This window comes from Giraffa tippelskirchi, chromosome 5 (assembly GCF_054371585.1).
Source record: "Giraffa tippelskirchi isolate mGirTip1 chromosome 5, T2T-mGirTip1v1.2.pri, whole genome shotgun sequence".
Taxonomy (NCBI): domain Eukaryota; kingdom Metazoa; phylum Chordata; class Mammalia; order Artiodactyla; family Giraffidae; genus Giraffa; species Giraffa tippelskirchi.
Genome location: NC_137279.1, coordinates 134,756,782 through 134,775,687, shown reverse-complemented (window position 1 = coordinate 134,775,687; position 18,906 = coordinate 134,756,782). Strand labels below are relative to the sequence as shown.

At 38.3% G+C, this 18,906-nt stretch overlaps 1 protein-coding gene across 1 annotated transcript in view; it reads right to left on the bottom strand.

Annotated features, from left to right (window-relative positions):
- The window catches only part of COL24A1 (collagen type XXIV alpha 1 chain), a 441,974-nt gene that overhangs the window by 339,054 nt on the left and 84,014 nt on the right, over positions 1-18,906 (bottom strand). The window contains exon 7 of the mRNA XM_081490017.1: positions 15,765-15,829. Coding sequence (XP_081346143.1) covers positions 15,765-15,829 — 65 coding nt within the window. The remainder of the gene's footprint in view (positions 1-15,764; positions 15,830-18,906) is intronic.

Genomic DNA, 18,906 nt, shown 5'->3' with positions numbered 1-18,906 from the left:
TTTCAGCATTACTGGAGTTTGCTTCTCATATGGCTCCTTGATACAGCCCCACCTTCTCTGAACCAAAGCTAGTCCAGGAGGACTACACCCAGCTCTGTGCACAACTCCTCTCTCCTTCCCTGTAATCACTCCCACTGGTATACACTTCAGAATGAATCCTTCATCTTAGGAAATAGATTTTTTACATTTTTTTGAGATCTGTCCCCACTGAGCCATTTTGCTATTACCTGTGCTTCTTTCTTGTACTTCCCTCTGGGCAGCTTTGGTACTCCCCAGATCCTATGGCGCTTGTTAGATACAACGGGGCTTTCTTGGTGGCTCAGAAGGTAAAGAATCTGCCTGCAATGCAGGAGACCCAGGTTTGATGCCTGGGTTAGGAAGATCACCTGGAGAAAAGAACGGCTACCCGCTCCAGTATTCCTGCCTGGAGAACTCCATAGACAGAGGAGCCTGGCAGGCTACAGTCCATGGGGTTGCAAAGAGCTGGACACAACTGAGCAACTAACAGTTTGATTTTTCAAAGGTTCAGTACTTCAAGGTATGCTCCTCACTTTCGGGAAGTTGGCTTTTGCTGTTATTTTCTGAAATTTTTCTATTGACTTTATTCCACAGGGCATCTGCTTTTCTCAGCAGAACTGGGGAGTTTGAAGATTAAATCAGTACCTAGTTTTACTGGAAATGCAGTTTTTGGGTTCACTTACTATTTCATTCACCTTATTTCATTTGTATGATATCCAGAAACAGAAAAAAGAAAGTATCTTACAGTTTTAAGTTTATACTAAAGTCAATACTCATCTCATAGGTGAAGAATATGAGGTCCAGAGAGATTAAGTAACTTGGTCAAGGACACACAGTTGATAAAAGGTAGAAATGAATTTGAGCACAATCAGACTGACTTCAAAGTCTACCATTTCCAATGTCTACCTTCCACAGTGCCTTCTAGCCACTGTGTTCTCCACACCACTTCGTCGCCCTTGGAAATTCGCACTAATCATGGCAGGATTATTTCCCCCAACAGAAAACTCTGAGTGGAGAACAGTCTCTAGGCCACCAGAGTTGGTATCTGATGTGAACTCTAATTATTATTCTAGTTTTAACCATTCTCATCTCACCGTGAATGTTTAGTAAATGTTTTGAGTAGATGACTGAAGAGAGCACATAGAAATATCTCATAGATATTGCAGGCTCTGTTACAAACTACCACAATAAAGTCAATATCGGAATAAAGTGAGTTACACAAATTCCTTAGTTTCCCAGTGCATAATAACTTATGTTTATACTATACTGTAGTCTATTTAATATGCAACAGCATTATGTCTAAAAAATAATGTACATACTTTAATTAAAAATTACTTTATTGTTAAAAGTGCTAACCACCATCTGAGCCTTCAGCGAGTTGGAATCTTTTTGCAACAGTACCAGAAACACTGATCACAGATCACAATAATAAATATAAAAATGAAAAAGTTTTAAATACGCCAGAATTACCCAAATGTGACACAGAGGCATAAAGCAAACAAATGCTGCTGGAAAAACAGCACTGGATAGACTTGATTAAAATAAGGCTGCCAAAAGGTCCACCTTGTAAAATACACAATAACTGAGAAATGTGATAAAGCCAAGTGTAATAAAATGAGGCATGTTTGCAGAGAATTGTTAAGGGTAGAAAATCACAGACAAGAGGGGTGGAGAGAACAGGAGGAAAAAGAAAAAGATTTCTATCATAGGACAGACTTTTTACATTAATTTAAGCCTAGCCCTAGATACCACCAAATTGCAATTTCAAATTTAGATAATTGGTACTGATGAACAGAGCAAGAAAAATCTCAATTGTCTACAAGTTACTTGTTTCATGAATAACTCTAACCAGGAAATCAATCCAGTTTGTGTCACTTAGGAAACTAGTTACCATTTAAAGAATACTTATCATCAATCAGGCACTTCATTAGATGGTGGACATTTTTTAAAGACTAAGAATTGCAGCATTAATTAAACTGTTTCTATGTACCAAGAACTATGTTAAGAATTTTACTATATTAAGCCAGGTAATTCCCGTCAGATAATGAAGTATGTGCTATTGTTAATCCATCTGAGGGCTATAAAAACAAGTCACAGAAAATATAAATAATTTTCCCAAGGTCATCCAACTAGGAAGTTCAGAGGCAGAATTTGAATGCAGGCAGTCCTCTGGAGCCAATCTTTTAGCATGACAACTTTCAGGAATGTGTATGTGGTGGCCCAATGGCAGAACTGATTGTATCTCCACCGATTTGCTTCTTAAATAGAAAATACATTATGGTGTTGCCAAGACAACGCTTTGCTCTTTTTACTGTAAACATCAAACATAATGACTTCATCTAAACCATGGTTTCAGTAACCACATATGCTGACTCACAAAATTCTCTTCTGAGGTTTGAAAAACTAATTACCCATTCAATTTATCCACTAGAGATTAGCTATCCCACGAGAACTTCTAACTCAATACATTTTACCCCATATCTGTTCCTCTTACATTAGTGTCTTTCTCAGTGAAGATCCCCACTACCACACCACATCATCAATCTGAGTAATGTTTTTATAGTGCAAATTATATCATGGTATTCTCCTGAGGAAAATTCTTCAATGGCTTCTCATCATACTGAAAATGCAATCCAAACTTTGACACGATGCATGAAACCTATGTCAACAGCTCACTTCCTGCCTATCTCATCTGTCCTTTCATTTCATCCCACCTCTGCTCCAGCCATGCTGGTCTTTTCTTATTGCTTAAAGCCACTAAACTCATTTTTAACTCACAGTATTTGCATTCATTTTTCTTTTCCTACAATACTCTAAACCCTTAATTCATTCTCATCTAGGCTCAAGTATGACCTGTTCAGAGAGGCCTTCCCTAGCCACATTACATAAACTATAAAATAGTCACCCTCCTTGCCCCAGTCACTCTCTAACTCTACTGTCTCACTGAGCTTTATTATTTCTTTGTAATACTGAAAATTTAGGAGAAAATATATGTGTATATAAACTTGCCTATTACTTGGCTCTCTGGTTGAAATGTATGTATGTAAGAGAAGAACTTAATATTGTTTTATCATAATATTCCAACATTTAGGACAATGACTAACAACAAAGTAGGTCTACAGTATTGCTTGAATGAATTAATCAACCCAATCATCTATCCCAGAAACCTGGTAATTATCTTTGATACTTCTCTTCCCACCCATTTTCTATTCAATTACCACATCCAACACAATCCTTAGCTGAGTTCTCTTTACTTAGCCAGATTTTAATATTAGCCTCCGACAGAGGATGACATGGTTGGATGGCATCACTGACTCAATGGACACGGATTTGGGTGGACTCCGAGAGTTGGTGAAGGACAGGGAGGCCTGGCGTGCTGCAGTTCATGGGGTCGCAAAGAGTCGGACATGACTGAGCGACTGAACTGAACTGAACAGATTTCTAGGGCTTCCCTCATAGCTCAGTTGGTAAAGAATCCAACTGCAATGCAGGAGACCCCAGTTCAATTCCTGGGTTGGGATGATCCCCTAGAAAAGGAATAGGCTACCTACTCCAGTATTCCTAGACTTCTCTTGTGGCTCAGCTGGTCTTGAATGACATCCTTGTCCCATCCCTCATCCACACTGCTCCCACAGAAAGCTTGGTAAAGTACAGAACAAAATGAAGATTGGTTCATGACACTCCTTCCTATAATACATCAGCAGTCCTTGTAGCTTTTAGTACAAAATTCATTCATCTTAGTTCAGCCCTCAGGCCCTTAATGATGTAACCTCCTGCCTACATTTCTAATCTCACATCTCATACCTTCTTAGCAAGCTTTACCATTGGCAATATTCTGTGCATATTATTACATATTATTTCTGGGAAGGTTGGCACTACCATGATTCCACTAGGAATGGATAACTGGACACATCACATATGGGACTTTCTTAGATTCTTCTCCCTGAGTCTCTTTTCTAGATTTATTTAATCTGTATCCTATTGTTGACATCTACTATACCCGAGAGTGTAACAGATTTCATGAGTTCTGTGAGTCCTTCTAGAGCATTGCTGAGCTGAAACCAGTCTTTGGGATCCTCAAATTTGCAGTTGGTATTGAAGAAGTGTGGTCTTCGCAACCGCCCCCTAATTTATACTTATTTATGCATATTTTCCTCAATGATTTATCTTCTCATTCTATATTTTCTACCCTTGACATTTAACATTCCTTTAATTTCTTACTATATCAAAGCTTACAAACACTCATTATTTCAGGGTCATGATAAGAATGTCCCTTCATGCCAGATTTACTCATCTGACAAGACAGTTCATTCAGGCTCCTCTTTAGGCTTCAGTGCAATTTTTGGTTTGTTGTTGTTTTGTTACAAACTAATAACAAATAGGGGGCTTCCTGAGTAGTGCTAGTGGCAAAGAACCCACCTGCCAACACAGGAGACACAAGAGATGTGGTTTGATCTCTAGGTCAGGAAGATCCTCTGTAGTAGGAAATGGCAACCAACTGCAGTATTCTTGCCTGGAAAACTCCATGGACAGAGGAGCCTGGAGGATTACAGTCCATGGGGTCGCAAAGAGTGAGACACAACTCATATGTGTATGTATGAGCACAAATATGCATAATGACAAATAGATCCTTTCTCATGGTGGAGAAGTCTAACAAAATGTGGTCCACTGGAGAAGGGAATGGCAAACCACTTCAGTATTCTTGCCTTAAGTACCCCATGAACATTATGAAAAGGCAAAAAGATAGGACACTGAAAGATGAACTCCCCAGGTTGGTAGGGACCCAATATGCTACTGGAGATCAGTGGACAAATAACTCCAGAAAGAATGAAAAGAAGGAGCCAAACCAAAAACAACACCCAGTTGTGGTTGTGACTGGTGATGGAAGTAAAGTTCCATGCTGTAAGGAGCAATAGTGCATAGGAACCTGGAATGTTAGGTCCATGAATCAAGGCAAATTGATTCATGGTCCAACAGGAGATGACAAGAGTGAACATCGACATTTTAGGAATCAGTGAACTAAAATGGACTGGAATGGGTGAATTTAACTCAGATAACCATTATATCAACTACTGTGGGCAAGAATCAAGAATCCGTTAGAAAAAATGGAGTAGCCATCATAGTCAATAAAAGAGTCTGAAATGCAGTACTTAGATGTGATTTCAAAAATGACAGAATGATCTCTGTTCGTATCCAAGGCAAACCATTCAATACCATGGTAATCCAAGGCTATGCCCCAACCAGTAGTGCTGAAGAACCTGAAGTTGAATGGCTCTATGAAGACCTTCTAGAACTAACATCCAAAAATATGTCCTTTTCATTATAGGGCACTGGAATGCAAAAGGAGGAAGTCAAGAGATACCTGCAGTAACAGGAAAATTTGGCCTTGGAGTACAAAACGAAGCAGGTCAAAGGCTAATAGAGTTTTGCCAAGAGAACGCGCTGGTCATAAAAACACGCTCATCCTACAACACAAGAGAAGACTCTACACATGGACATAACCAGATGGTCAAAACTGAAATTAGACTGATGACATTCTTTGCAGCCAAAGATGAAGAAGCTCTACACAGTCAGCAAAAACAAGACCAGGAGCTGACTGTGGCTCAGATCATGAACTCCTTATTGCAAAATTCAGATTTAAATTGAAGAAAGTAGGGAAAACCACTAAACCATTCAGGTATGACCTAATCAAATCCCTTATGATTATACAGTAGAAGTGATAAATAGATTCAAGGGATTAGATCGGACAGACAGAATGCCTGAAGAATTATGGAAAGAGGTTTCTGACATTATACAGGAGGCAGGGAGCAAGACAATCCCCAATAAAAAGAAATGTAAAAAGACAAAATGGTTGCAGAGGAGGCCTTACAAATAGCTGTGAAAAGAACAGAAGCAAAAGGCAGGGAGAAAAGGAAAGATATCCCCATTTGATTGCAGAGTTCCAAAGAATGGCAAGGAGAGATAAGAAAGCTTTCCTCAGTGATCAAAGCAAAGAAATAGAGGAAAACAATAGAATAGAAAAGACTTGACATCTCTTCAAGAAAATTAGAGATGCCAAGGGAACATTCATGCAAAGATGGGCACAATAAAGGACAGAAATGGTATGGAACTAACAGAAGCAGAAGATATTAAGAAGAGGTGGCAAGAATAAACAGAAGAACTATACAAAAAAGATCTTCATGACCCAGAAAACCACGATGGTGTGATCAGCAAGCCAGAGCCAGACATCCTGGCATGCGAAACCAAGTGGGCCTTAGGAAGCATCACTACTAACAAAGCTAGTGGAGGTGATGGAATTCCAGTTGAGCTATTTCAAATCCTAAAAGATGATGCTGTGAATGTGCTGCATGCAATATGCCAGCAAATTTGGAAAACTCAGCAGTGGCCACAGGATTGGAAAAGGTCAGTTTTCATTCCAATCCCAGAGAAAAGCAATGCCAAAGAATGCTCAAACTACCGCACAATTGCACTCGTCTCACACACCAGTAAAGCAATGCTCAAAATTCTCCAAGCCAGGCTTCAAGAGTACGTGAACTGTGAACTTCCAGATATTCAAGCTGGATTTAGAAAAGGCAGAGGAACCAGAGATCAAATTGCCAACATCCACTGGTTCATCAAAAAAGCAAGAGAATTCCAGAAAAACATTTACTTCTGCTTTATTGACTTTGACAAAGCCTTTGACTGTGTGGATCACAACAAACTGTGGAAAATTCTGAAAAAGATGGGAATACAAGACCACCTGACCTGCCTCCTGAGAAATCTGTATGCAGGTCAGGAAGCAAAAGTTAGAACTGAACATGGAAAAACAGACTGGTTCCAGATTGGGAACGGAGTGTGTCAAGGTTGTACACTGTCACCCTGCTTATTTAACTTATATGCAGAGTACCTCACGAGAAATGCTGGGATGGATGAAGCATAAACTGGAATCAAGATTGCTGGGACAAATATCAATAACCTCAGATATTCAGATGATACCACCCTATGGTAGAAGGCAAAGAAGAACTAAAAAACCTCTTGATGCAAGTGAAAGAGGAGAGTGAAAAAGTTGGCTTAAAGCTCAACATTCAGAAAATGAAGATCATGGCATCCAGTCCCATCACTTCATGGCAAATAGATGGGGAAACAATGGAAACAGTGAGAGACTTTACCTTTTTGGGCTCCAAAATCACTGCAGATTGTGACTGAAGCCATGAAATTAAAAGATGCTTACTCATTGGAAGAAAAGCTATGACCAACCTAGACAGCATATTAAAAAGCAGAGACGTTAATTTGCCAACAAAGGTCCATCTAGTCAAAGCTATGGTTTTTCCAGCAGTCATGTATGGATGTGAGAGTTGGATTATAAAGAAAGCTGAGCGCCAAAGAATTGATGCTTTTGAATTGTGGTGTTGGAGAAGACTCTTGAGAGTCCCTTGGACTGCAAGGAGATCCAACCAGTCCACCCTAAAGGAAATCAGTCCTGAATATTCATTGGAAGGACTGATGCTGAAGCTGAAACTCTAATACTTTGGCTACCTGATGTGAAGAACTAACTCATTTGAAAAGACTCTGATGCTGTGAAAATTGAGGGCAGGAGGAGGAAGGGGATGACAGAGGATGAGACGGTTAGATCGCATCACCGACTTGATGGACGTGAGTTTGAGTAAGCTCAGGGTATTGGTGATGGACAAGGAAGCCTGGTGTGCTGCAGTCCATGGGGTCGCACCGAGTTGGATACAACTGAGTGACTGAACTGAATAAAAATCAGTCTTCTAAGCCTGCAAGGCTAATGCCAGATATAAACACAGACATTTCAACCTTACTTGCCTTTCACTTGAAATTGATATTATCACTAGTTAGGAGAAAAGAATTATGGGCAGAGGGAAGATAAGGGAGAGATTAAAAGAGAGATAGACAGGAAGCGGGGGGAGAGAGAGAAAAAGGAAAAATAGCATCTCTGTGGATGCTAAAACTATGACTCATACCCAAGCATCTAACTCACTCCAGTGGCTATATAATTGACTCTATGGTGTACAGAATAATGTCTAAACCAACAGACAAGGAGAGTCAATGGCTATACTTGCTTCTACAAATGCTGTGCTGTGCTAAGGCACTTCAGTCGCCTCTAACTCTTTGTGACCCTATGGACTGTAGCCCACCAGGCTCCTCTGTCCATGGGATTCTCCAGGCAAGAATACTGGAATGGGTTGCATGCCCTCCTCCAGGGGATCTTCCCAGCCCAGGGATTGAACCCACAGCTCTTACATCTCAAGTATCCAAGAGCCAAAGATCCATTTTACCTGTCAACATTCAACAATATTCTATTACAGATTGGAGGAACAAGGATAGTATCATGTTTATCTTCCAAAATATAAAAATTCTTACACCTCTTAGAGGTTGATAACTCAAAAGATTTAAAAGAAAGTTATCAATTTTCAGATAAAAAGTTATGAGTAATGTCATTTAATGGAGTGTAATAAATTACAGTATTAGCTCATTACTAAATAATTTAATTAATATAAAATAGCACTTGTGTTAGTTGCTCAGCTGTGTCCGACTCTTCATGACCCCATGGACAGTAGCCCGCCAGGCTCCTCTCTCCATGGAATTTTCCAGGCAAGAATGTTGGAGCAGATTTCCCATTTCCTTTTCCAGGGGATCTTTCTGACCCAGTGATCCAACCTCTGCCTCCCACATTGCAGGCAGATTCTTTACCGACTGGGTCACCAGGAAAGCACTTAATTTTAACAAGTTCTCACTGTTTAAAATTTTCATGTATCTTGGTCAGTTAAGTCCCCAAAGCTATATTCTTTTAGTCTGTAGGAATGAAAAAATTAAATTATTGTCTAAAAATCAGAGTTGTAAATCAGAAAGATCACACAGGCCTTAATATACTTTTCCTTGCCAAATTACCCAAATTGACTAGATTAACTAGATAAGTGCCCACTACCCACTTTCTACTGTTCTGTATAATCTCAGCCAAATCATCTTGCCAGAATTAAGACTCAAAGATAGTGCAACTACAAATTGACACTTTCCATGGGCACTTGCCATCTACCTCTACAAGGATTTAATCATGTTCTGCTATAGCTGCTGATCTCCAACACCCTCTGAAAGGAGTTCAGGGTGGAGAGCAAAAATGAGCCATTTTGTGCTCTGAGAAGAACTGGCAGAACAGGTCATCAGATAGCTAGGTATTTTCAGAAGCTGATTTTATGAGCCCAATTCTTGTATCTCCTCATGTCTAGAAAAGCACTAAAGTCCTTCATGGTAACAACTGCTCATGATTAGCAGAAGCCTTCTGCAAAAAAAATATATGCTTGATTGCATGTATTTCCCCTCATCAAAATTATGTATATACTGACCTTCCTTCTGCCTCTTTTGCAGCAGTTTCTCAGAACTGTCTAAAATGCTGTCTCTCCCAGACTACAGTCCTCATTATGCCCCAAATAAAACTTAACTCTCACAATAGACTTCCTGGCTTCCAGCTCACTGAGTTAAGAAACTAAAGAAGTTGTTTAAAACCAATTATTTTAATTTTTTCATACTATTGGTATACGGAAAAAAGAAGTTGTTCACAGAGTATTTTTTCCCTACTGAATTTATCGTATACTCATCATATATATAAGAGCTATACACTAAGCACTTTACATGCGTTATCTCATTTTATCCACACAATGACCTTCTTCTTACATAGTAAGAATTATTACCATCTTCATTTTGAAGTCCTGAAATCAAGGCTCAAACTTGCTCCAGGTCATATAATTGATAGGCAGTGGAACCTGGGCACAAACCCAGGCTGCTGGTTCCAGAACACCTGCCCCACAGTCACTGGGTATGTTCAAAAAGGAAATGTGACTTTATAAAATATTCTTAATATAAATACACCTATTTTGGGTAAAGAAATAAAAGCAACTTATTTATAAAATGAGGCTTCCCTGGTGGACTAGTGGTACAGAATCTGCCTGCAATGCGGGAGACCTGGGTTCAGTCCCTGGGTCAGGAAGATCCCCTGGAGAAGGAAATGGCAGCCCACTCCAGTATTCCTGCCTGGAGAATTCCATGGACAGAGGAGCCTGGTGGGTTACAGTCCTTGGGGCTGCAAAGAGTCAGACATGACTTAGCGACTAAACAGCAACAACAGCAATTTATAAAATGAGCAATGAAGCTTTAACCTATGTGAAACATTTTTGGTTAAGTGTCCATAATGGGTTTTCACAGAAAATGTTTGGAGTTGCTGCAACTAGAATGAGCTGCTTCCTACACACACATTTTGGGTTAATACTTCCACAGAAAATATCTTTTAGAGACAAGTATTTTACACGGATTTCTACACATGTGGTTTGCACACCAAGCAATCATGAACTTGAGAATGCCGTGCATATTGACAATTGCTTTCATCTCATATGGTGTAAGGCATTATTAGAGGTGTTAGAGCTATGCTTATCTCCCTGGCCGCCAACCCACCAACAGCATAAGGAAAGTAGACTGTACAATGTAAGAAAAGGGATCATTATCTGCCAAATTCTCCCAAGACTCAACTTTAAATAATTTCCTTTTGAAATATGATAGAATCATTTTTCCATTTGGTTATATCAAAACTGTGGTTATAAAGCAAATGATTTATATGTATTAACATAATACTTTAATGGTCTTAACTGTGCTAAAATTTAAAATGAATAACAAAACATGGAAAATAACAGGTGTTTATCTCTGCTCAGTCTTAAAATTTCACTAAAAGGAGAATAAGGAAATGTGGTTTAAAACCATATAGGCAGAGTGAAAGGGTAGAAGAGACAACAGCAGATAAGAGATATCAACAAATTTTTGAAAGATGAAAAACACAGGAAGGAACTAGCAGAGCTGAGAAAACTGAACACCAAGGGCTTGCAGAAGCAAGTGCTAATGACAGGCAGGCCAGTTCACAAGGCAAAGTCCTGACAAAGCTCAAGAACCGAATGCACCAAATCACTGAATTCAGGAGAGAAGCATAAGGCATCATATGTGGGAGCGGGAGGGCTTGAGAGTCTGTATAAGAAGCTTTGAGAGTAAAATTGATGATTAAAGCTTACTTGTATATAGGAGAAACACTGAATAAATCCTAGCAGAAGATGGAAGAGAAGTACCATAATGAGAACAAGTGAATTCAGTAAAAATCTACATACTAAATGGTGAGATCACCCCCTTTTCCCCTCATAAGAACCTCTTTATATCATTTAACTCCAGGAACAGTGGCAACCAGGATTATATTCTACAAGCAAGAAACTGGAGGATTCTTCTGTGAACAAACTGGATAGCCTTAGACATTTGCAGTCCAACAACAAGATGGCCAGCAAAGCTCCCAATTTTTCACATTCTAGGTAAAATATACCAGTTAAAAAGCCCTCCCATGAAAAATGAGTTTCCAAGCATATTTTTATTGCCTTGCTTTTAAATGAAAATACAAGTATTAGAGACTTAAGAACTTTTCCAACATAAAAGACAGATTAAAGAAAACCAAAACTTGTGGGAAACAAAGATAATACAGGGAGCAGAACAAAACTTCAAAAAAATTATTTTTATCTTTGGAAAGCTGAGTAGATATTGCATCAAAGAAATAAGAACAAAATTTAAGGCACAATCAGAGTGAGAAATCTCTTAAAAATTTAAATATAGCTTTAGTAAAAAAATTTAAATATTTGAGAATAGGGACTAATGAAAATCTGATATAAAATGGAAAGAAAACAAAAATGGAAGATCAGAGCTAAATAAATAAATAAAAATAAGGCACTCAATCCTGGAGATCAATATCTGACCAATAGAACTTGCAGGAAGAAGAAATAAATATGTCAGAGAGATAAAACTAAGATAGGAAAATTCCCAGAAAATGAAAGATGTTTCTATTACATTGAAAAGACCTAATGACTATCCATCAGAATATATTGAAAAAAGACTTGTACCAAAACACATTATTGCAAAATTGGAAAATATTGAGGATAAACATGATCCTAAGGTTTAAAGTGGAAAATTAAAATGTAATATATAAGGAATCAAGAATTAGTAAAACATTAGATTTCTTAACTGCAAGCCAGAAGACAATAGATGCAAGTCTTTAAAATTCTGAGAGACAACTATTTACAGTCTAAAATTCTATACCCACCCAAACTCCCCTCAAGAAAATGAGTGAAACACACACACACAAAAAAAACTCAGAAATGCAATGTTACAAGGAGTATACCATCTAAGTACACATTTTCAGGATGCTACCAGATGATATGCTCCACTCAAGTTAGGTAATGGACAATGAAAAAGGAAAATGAGTTCCATGACACTGGATCTAACACAGATGAGAGACATCAATTCTACAATTAGACAGCTCTCAATCCATTCCAACAGAATCTTAGTTTCCAGAGGAAATATCTCCGAAGGTGGAAAAAAAATCAAATGATTAGAGTATTTGGTGCATTTTTTAAAAAATATCTTTCAAAGAAGTTTTAAAATTATTTTGGGATATCTGAGAATTAGTGCCATAGAACACAAAGCAAACAAAAAAAAAAAAAAGAGGAAAGGAGAAAATGGAGAGGATAGAAGAAGAGGGGGCATCAGTTCAGTTCAGTCGCTCAGTTGTGTCCGACTCTTTGTGACCCCATGGACTGCAGCACGCCAGGCTTCCCTGTCCATCACCAAATCCAGGAGCTTACTCAAACCCATGTGCATTGAGTCAGTGATGCCATCCAACCATCTCATCCTCTGTCATCCCCTTCTCCTTCTGCCTTTAATCTTTCCCAGCATCAGGATCTTATTCAAATGAATCAGCTCCTCAGGTGGCCAAGATGTTGGAGTTTTAGCTTCAGCATCAGTCCTTCCAATGAATATTCAGGACTGATTTCCTTTAGGATTGACTGATTTGATCTCCTTGCAGTCCAAGAGACTCTCAAGCATCTTCAACAGCACAGTTCAAAAGCATCAATTCTTCGGTGGTCAGCTTTCTTTACAGTCCAACTCTCACATCCATATATGACTATTGGGAAAACCTTAGCTTTGACTAGATGGACCTTTGTTGACAAAGTAATGTCTCTGCTTTTTAACATGCTGTCTAGGTTGGCCATAACTTTTCTTCCAAAGAGCAAGCATCTTTTAATTTGGCTTCAGTCACCATCTGCAGTGATTTTGGAGCCCCCAAAAATAAAGTCTGACACTGTTTCCACTGTTTCCCCATCTATTTGCCATGAAGTGTTGGGACTGGATGCCATGATCATAGTTTTCTCAATGCTGAGTTTTAAGCCAACTTTTTCACTCTCCTCTTTCACTTTCATCAAGAGGCTCTTTAGTTCCTCTTCACTTTCTGCCATAAGTTTGGTGTCATCTGCATATCTGAGGTTATTGATATTTCTCCCAGCAATCTTGATTCCACCCTGTGCTTCATCCAGTCCAGCATTTCTCATGATGTACTCTGCGTAGAAGTTAAATAAGCAGGGTGACAATATACAGCCTTGACGTACTCCTTTTCCTATTTGGAACTAGTCTGTTGTTCCATGTGCAGCTCTAACTGTTGCTTCCTGACCTGCATACAGGCAGTGTTCTCCAGGCAAGAACACTGGGGTGGGTTGCCATTTTCTTCTCCAATGCAGGAAAGTGAAAAGTGAAAGTGAAGTCGCTCAGTCGTGTCCGACTCTTAGCGACCCCATGGACTGCAGCCTACCAGGCTCCTCCATCCATGGGATTTTCCAGGCAAGAGTACTGGAGTGGGGTGCCATTCCCTTCTCAAGTTTCTGATAACATACCACAATTTTCATTTCAATTTGTGCTCAAAAGTATTTAATTTTATAAAATCAAAGAAGTTTTTCAAATATTTTTGTTTTTGTTGAGAACTCAAAATAAAATGGTATGGATATGTGAAATCTGAAAAGGTATTCACCCTGAAATAAAACAGCACATTTTGTAGTTTATAAATGAAACCTTAAGGTTTTTAAAAATTTATTCATAAATATTCAGTTTTCCTCCTTTGTCTAGGTTTTCAATATTTTGATAATGACACATTTTATAAATTATTAAACTTATAACACTAACAAATGGCAATTGTAAAGCAATGGGATAATGGAAAGAGGTTGTTTTTTGTTGTTTGGTTTTGGTTTTGATTTGGGGCAGGAAGCAGGAATGGTGCAGATTCGACAGACCCAAATAAGCTTGGGTCAGCACCTTCCTTGAGCCTCAGTTTCTTCATCTATAATAACCACCCTACAGGTTTATTATGAGGATTAGAATAGCATATGTAAAGTTCCAGCAAAGGACAACACATGAAGTAGTTATTAGTTATGACAATTCTCCTTTTCTTATCTTCTCTGTTGTCCAAGAGGCTTAATTTTAAAGAATCTGTAGACTCTGCAGTCTAAGTACCTGAGTTCAAATCTTGGTTCCCCCCCTTTATTATTAGCCTGCAACCCTTGGGGTAGTTATTTATTCTTCTTAACCTTGGACTCGGCAATTCATGGGTATAATTATAAAAACCCTGCAATGAAATGGTGACGAAGAAAACATATCCCGCTAGCACAGTGACTGGTACTTAACAAGTTCTCAGAAACTAACAGTAATAAAAACAAGAAATTGAAAGAGTGTCTCTTTACAGTTCAGTTCAGTTGCTCAGTCGTGTCCGACTCTTTGCAACCCCGTGGACTGCAGCATGCCAGGCTTCCCTGCCCATGACCAATTCCCAGAGCTTGCTCAAACTCAAGTCCATCGAGTCGGTTACGCCATCCAACCACCTCATCCCCTCTGGTCCCCTTCTCCTCCTGCCTTCAAACTTGCCCTATTTAAAGCAAACTAAAGTAACAAATGACTTGGTCAAGAATAGCACTTCATGAAGTTACATGTGACCTGACTTAATGATCTTCCCATAAAAGACAATTAGAAAATGCCTTCTGTGATACATTTCATATTTGTATTACTTGACAGAATACTTACCTATATCCACTTACCAGTTTGGTCAAACAGAGTACCACCCCTTTGTGCTCTCTTTCTACCTACAGCTATTTTACTTTCTAGTATTATTCAATAAATTGACCAAATTGATAAGTGACTCCTTGCTCATTGAAAAGTTGGTTTTGTCAGGTGAGCACTTTTTTTTTTACCCTTTGACAAAGGCACTTGTTTTTTTTTTTCACTTTGGAGCCAGAGGCATTATTTTATTCACATTTCAATCACTGGCAATCAGGATATTATGTGGTAAATAGAAAATATTATTTAAATGCTATTTAATAAATGAATAAATTGGGGTATACATAGATACCAGAAACTCTATCACCATACTACCAGAGCAACTAGCTACCAAACAAAAACAAAATCTTGAACTATTTTCCAAACCTCTCCATTTGAATTAAATGAAATCCCAGCCCACTAGTATGCAAAATTTTGTTTCTTAATGATGTAAATCTAGATGGAACATTTAGCATATGTTTGCGTTGTTTCAAGAAGTGCAAAGGTAATTCAGTCACAGTTTGCCACCCCCAATAACTCCCACTTAAAATGAAGTCACAAACAAAGTCTTTTTACTATACAAAACTTTCCTTTTACAGAGAGTTTTCTTAAAAATGTAAGTAATTTCACAGACAGAAGATATGAGTAATTTCTTAAAGGTCATATTTCCCCCAAAATTGGTTTTTTCACCCTCACATTCTCATTGCACTGTGTAGGATTTTTTATTCCTTAATGCTGAATTTAAGGTGTATACTTTTGCTCTCAGGAATCCAATCTTTTACATAAGCAAATAAGTAACAAGGTAACATTCTTACCTTGATTTTGTGCATGAACAGCACCCCCTGACACACATAGTACAATAAAATGAAGAAGCAGTTTCCTAAAAATAAAGACAAAATTGGGGAAAACTTAGTTGGACATTTATGACCTGTAAGTTATAAAACCCAAAATAAACTCGAGTGAAGGATTAAGAATGAAGTTATTTTAATTAACACAGTATTTTAATACTAATACTGATTAAAAGCAAGAGCCCTGAATTCCAGTTTTGGTTTTGTCACTATGTGTCTTGGGCACCCTATTTAACAATCACTCTGTGCCCTATTGTTTCCATTCATTAAATCCATCTCATAAGCTTTTTGAAAATTAACTAAAAAGTTTCATTTCAAGTACCCAAAACAGTACCTGGCACAGAGGAAAAATTCAGTAAATGTGAACTAATACAGGTGAAATTATTATAAGTGGTATATATTATGTCAAATCACCACACATGCAATTTTACACAAAGTAAAATTATTGGCAGATTGGCACAAAATACAACTACAGTCACTTAACTACAGTTACTATAAATTTATGGGATCAGTTATGTGTTTAAATGTTTTTACATAAGATCTATTTGAAGATTATATTCAAATCACTTGTACTAGATTCATGACTGATTCTAAAAATATAACAACCTGTAGATATAAACTGTGATTAGCATAATTGTAAACATCCTACTCAAACCAACTACAAATCAAAATGTTCATTCACATTGATTAGTGACATAGAAAATACTCTACAATTTTTTAGCTTAATCATATCTTTCATAGATTTTGTTGATTAGTCTTCATAACTGGCTTTATCTACCTCCCAGCTGAAAATCATAGATAGTTTCAAAAAGTAATGAGCATGCTGAAAATATTTTATGATCTAGTTTTTCTTGCTCATATAGACTCTGATTCTGTTCAGTCTAACTCAGAGACTCCCCAAATGATATCTCTGAAAATACAGTTCTGCAAGGAGTGATGACAAAGCCCTCTGAAAATCATTTTTAGGTTCCTGCTGTGCAATGGCACCCCACTCCAGTACTCTTGCCTGGAAAACACCATGGACAGAGGAGCCTGGTAGGTTACAGTCCATGGGGTGGCTAAGAGTCGGACACGACTGAGCGACTTCACTTTCACTTTTCCCTTTCATGCCCTGGAGAAGAAAATGGCAACCCACTCCAGTATTCTTGCCTGGAGAATCCCAGGGACGGAGGAGCCTGGTGGGCTGCCATCTATGAGGTCGCACAGAGTCGGACACGACTGAAGCGACTTAGCAGCAGCAGCTGTGCTAGTACATTTTCTATTTATCACCAAAGCTATGCTTTTACCTTTGTCAACAAGAATAAGGAACATGTTAATGTAAAAAAGTGAGCCAATATAAAATTATACTATTTATTTATAAATAGTATATAAAATTTATACTGTAAAATTATACTATTTGAACAGAGCAGTTTTTAATAAGACTTTGATAAAATACTTAACTGTTATTAACTATACAAATCAATTTTAAATCATAGAAATGTCAACTGATTTGTGCAAATAGTTGAACCATCTATTTTAATGAAGCCTATAATAGTTTCCCATATATGGTGTCATCCATGAGATGTTTCTCAAATGTTAGTCTGCCAACATTTTTGGTTTTTTGTGAAAAATCCAGATTCTGGGCCTTCCCAGAGACTTCATAAATTTGAAGCGGATCCTCGGCATGTACACATTTTTAACTAAGTGATCTAATACTGATTGTGTATGTACCAAACTCTGAGAAAAAACAATTTAGAATATTTACTGTTAATAGTTACATTGTACTTAAAATAATCTAATATTAATACTTTGCTTAAGTCAACATATCTAGTTTTATAATATGACACAAATAAGATTTGACCGTTTAAAAAAAAATTCTTTTCTGCTACTCTAGATCATGGTTTTCAAACAGGAGCAGGTAACAAAATCATCTAGAGGGCTTGTTAAAGATTCTGGGCTCCACCCTGAGAGTTTCTGACTCAGTAGGCCGGGGTGGAGCTCAAGAATTTGCAGTTTTAACAAGTTCCTAGGCAATGCTGATGCTACAGATCTGGGGCATCATACCCTGAGGACCACAGTTCTGGAACAGACGATGCTCAAGGGATGGTGTGAGAGCTACTTGTTTTTCAGCTTTTAACCATAGCTGATTAGTGGACTCACCTGGTGACTTCTAAAAACTACTAACACTTGGATTCTGCCCTCCCCACCCCACCCTCAGAGATTCTGACTTTAATTTGTTGTACAGGGATTTTTAAACATTTCCCAGGTGATTCTAATGAGGAAAGTTGAGGACAGCAGTGTGAAATTAAAATGATTTCCTTGGGTCCTCCAGGATGAATCCTAATGTTATCTAGAATTTGAGTAAAAGAAGGCACTTTTCCTTTCAAATTTGTATTTTCAACTGGCAGGATGTGCATCAGTAAGACTAGAAAATAGCTCAGAAATTCAATCACTGAAGGAGAGTATATCAGAATTATGCTGTTTTAATAGAAAATGGAACATGAAAGGAAGCACTTCTCACCTGCTCAAAGTAATCCAGTTCACTGAGAGTTTAGAAACAACTGAAAAGGCACTGTTCCATTCCAAACACAGCTAAAGTACAACCAGCACTATTCACCAGGCAATTCAGTCAACTCATGGACTTCCCCAATGACCTCAGGGGAGAAAAATGGAAGGCAAGAGTTCTTTCTAGACATGTTAACAAGTCTATTCTGGGCATGAGGCAGGAAAACCTGAACACATCAAGTATCATCCCTTAGCCAGGTGATTTTAGGAGATTATGACAAGTCAGTTGAGCCACACCTTATGTAAGTGTACCTACTTACTAACTTGATGACTAACGGAGAGGTAGAGATCAATGATATGAAACAGATTTTCTTTATCTTTTTCTAATTCTGCCCCAAACTTAGAGCCAACTGCTGGGCGGTACCCCAGAGGCCTGCCAGCCTTATGGGTGCCCAGCCTCTAAACTGAAGAAAGAGCCCAGAAGCAGAGAAAGAGACATCAACAGCTTATTGAAAAGGGGTCTTAAGAACCTGAAGGAAAAAAAAATCCAGAAGCAATACCTCCACGGTGCCCAGCAGACCGCAAGCAGGACAACGCCACAACCTTCCAGAGGAAGAGAAGGCTA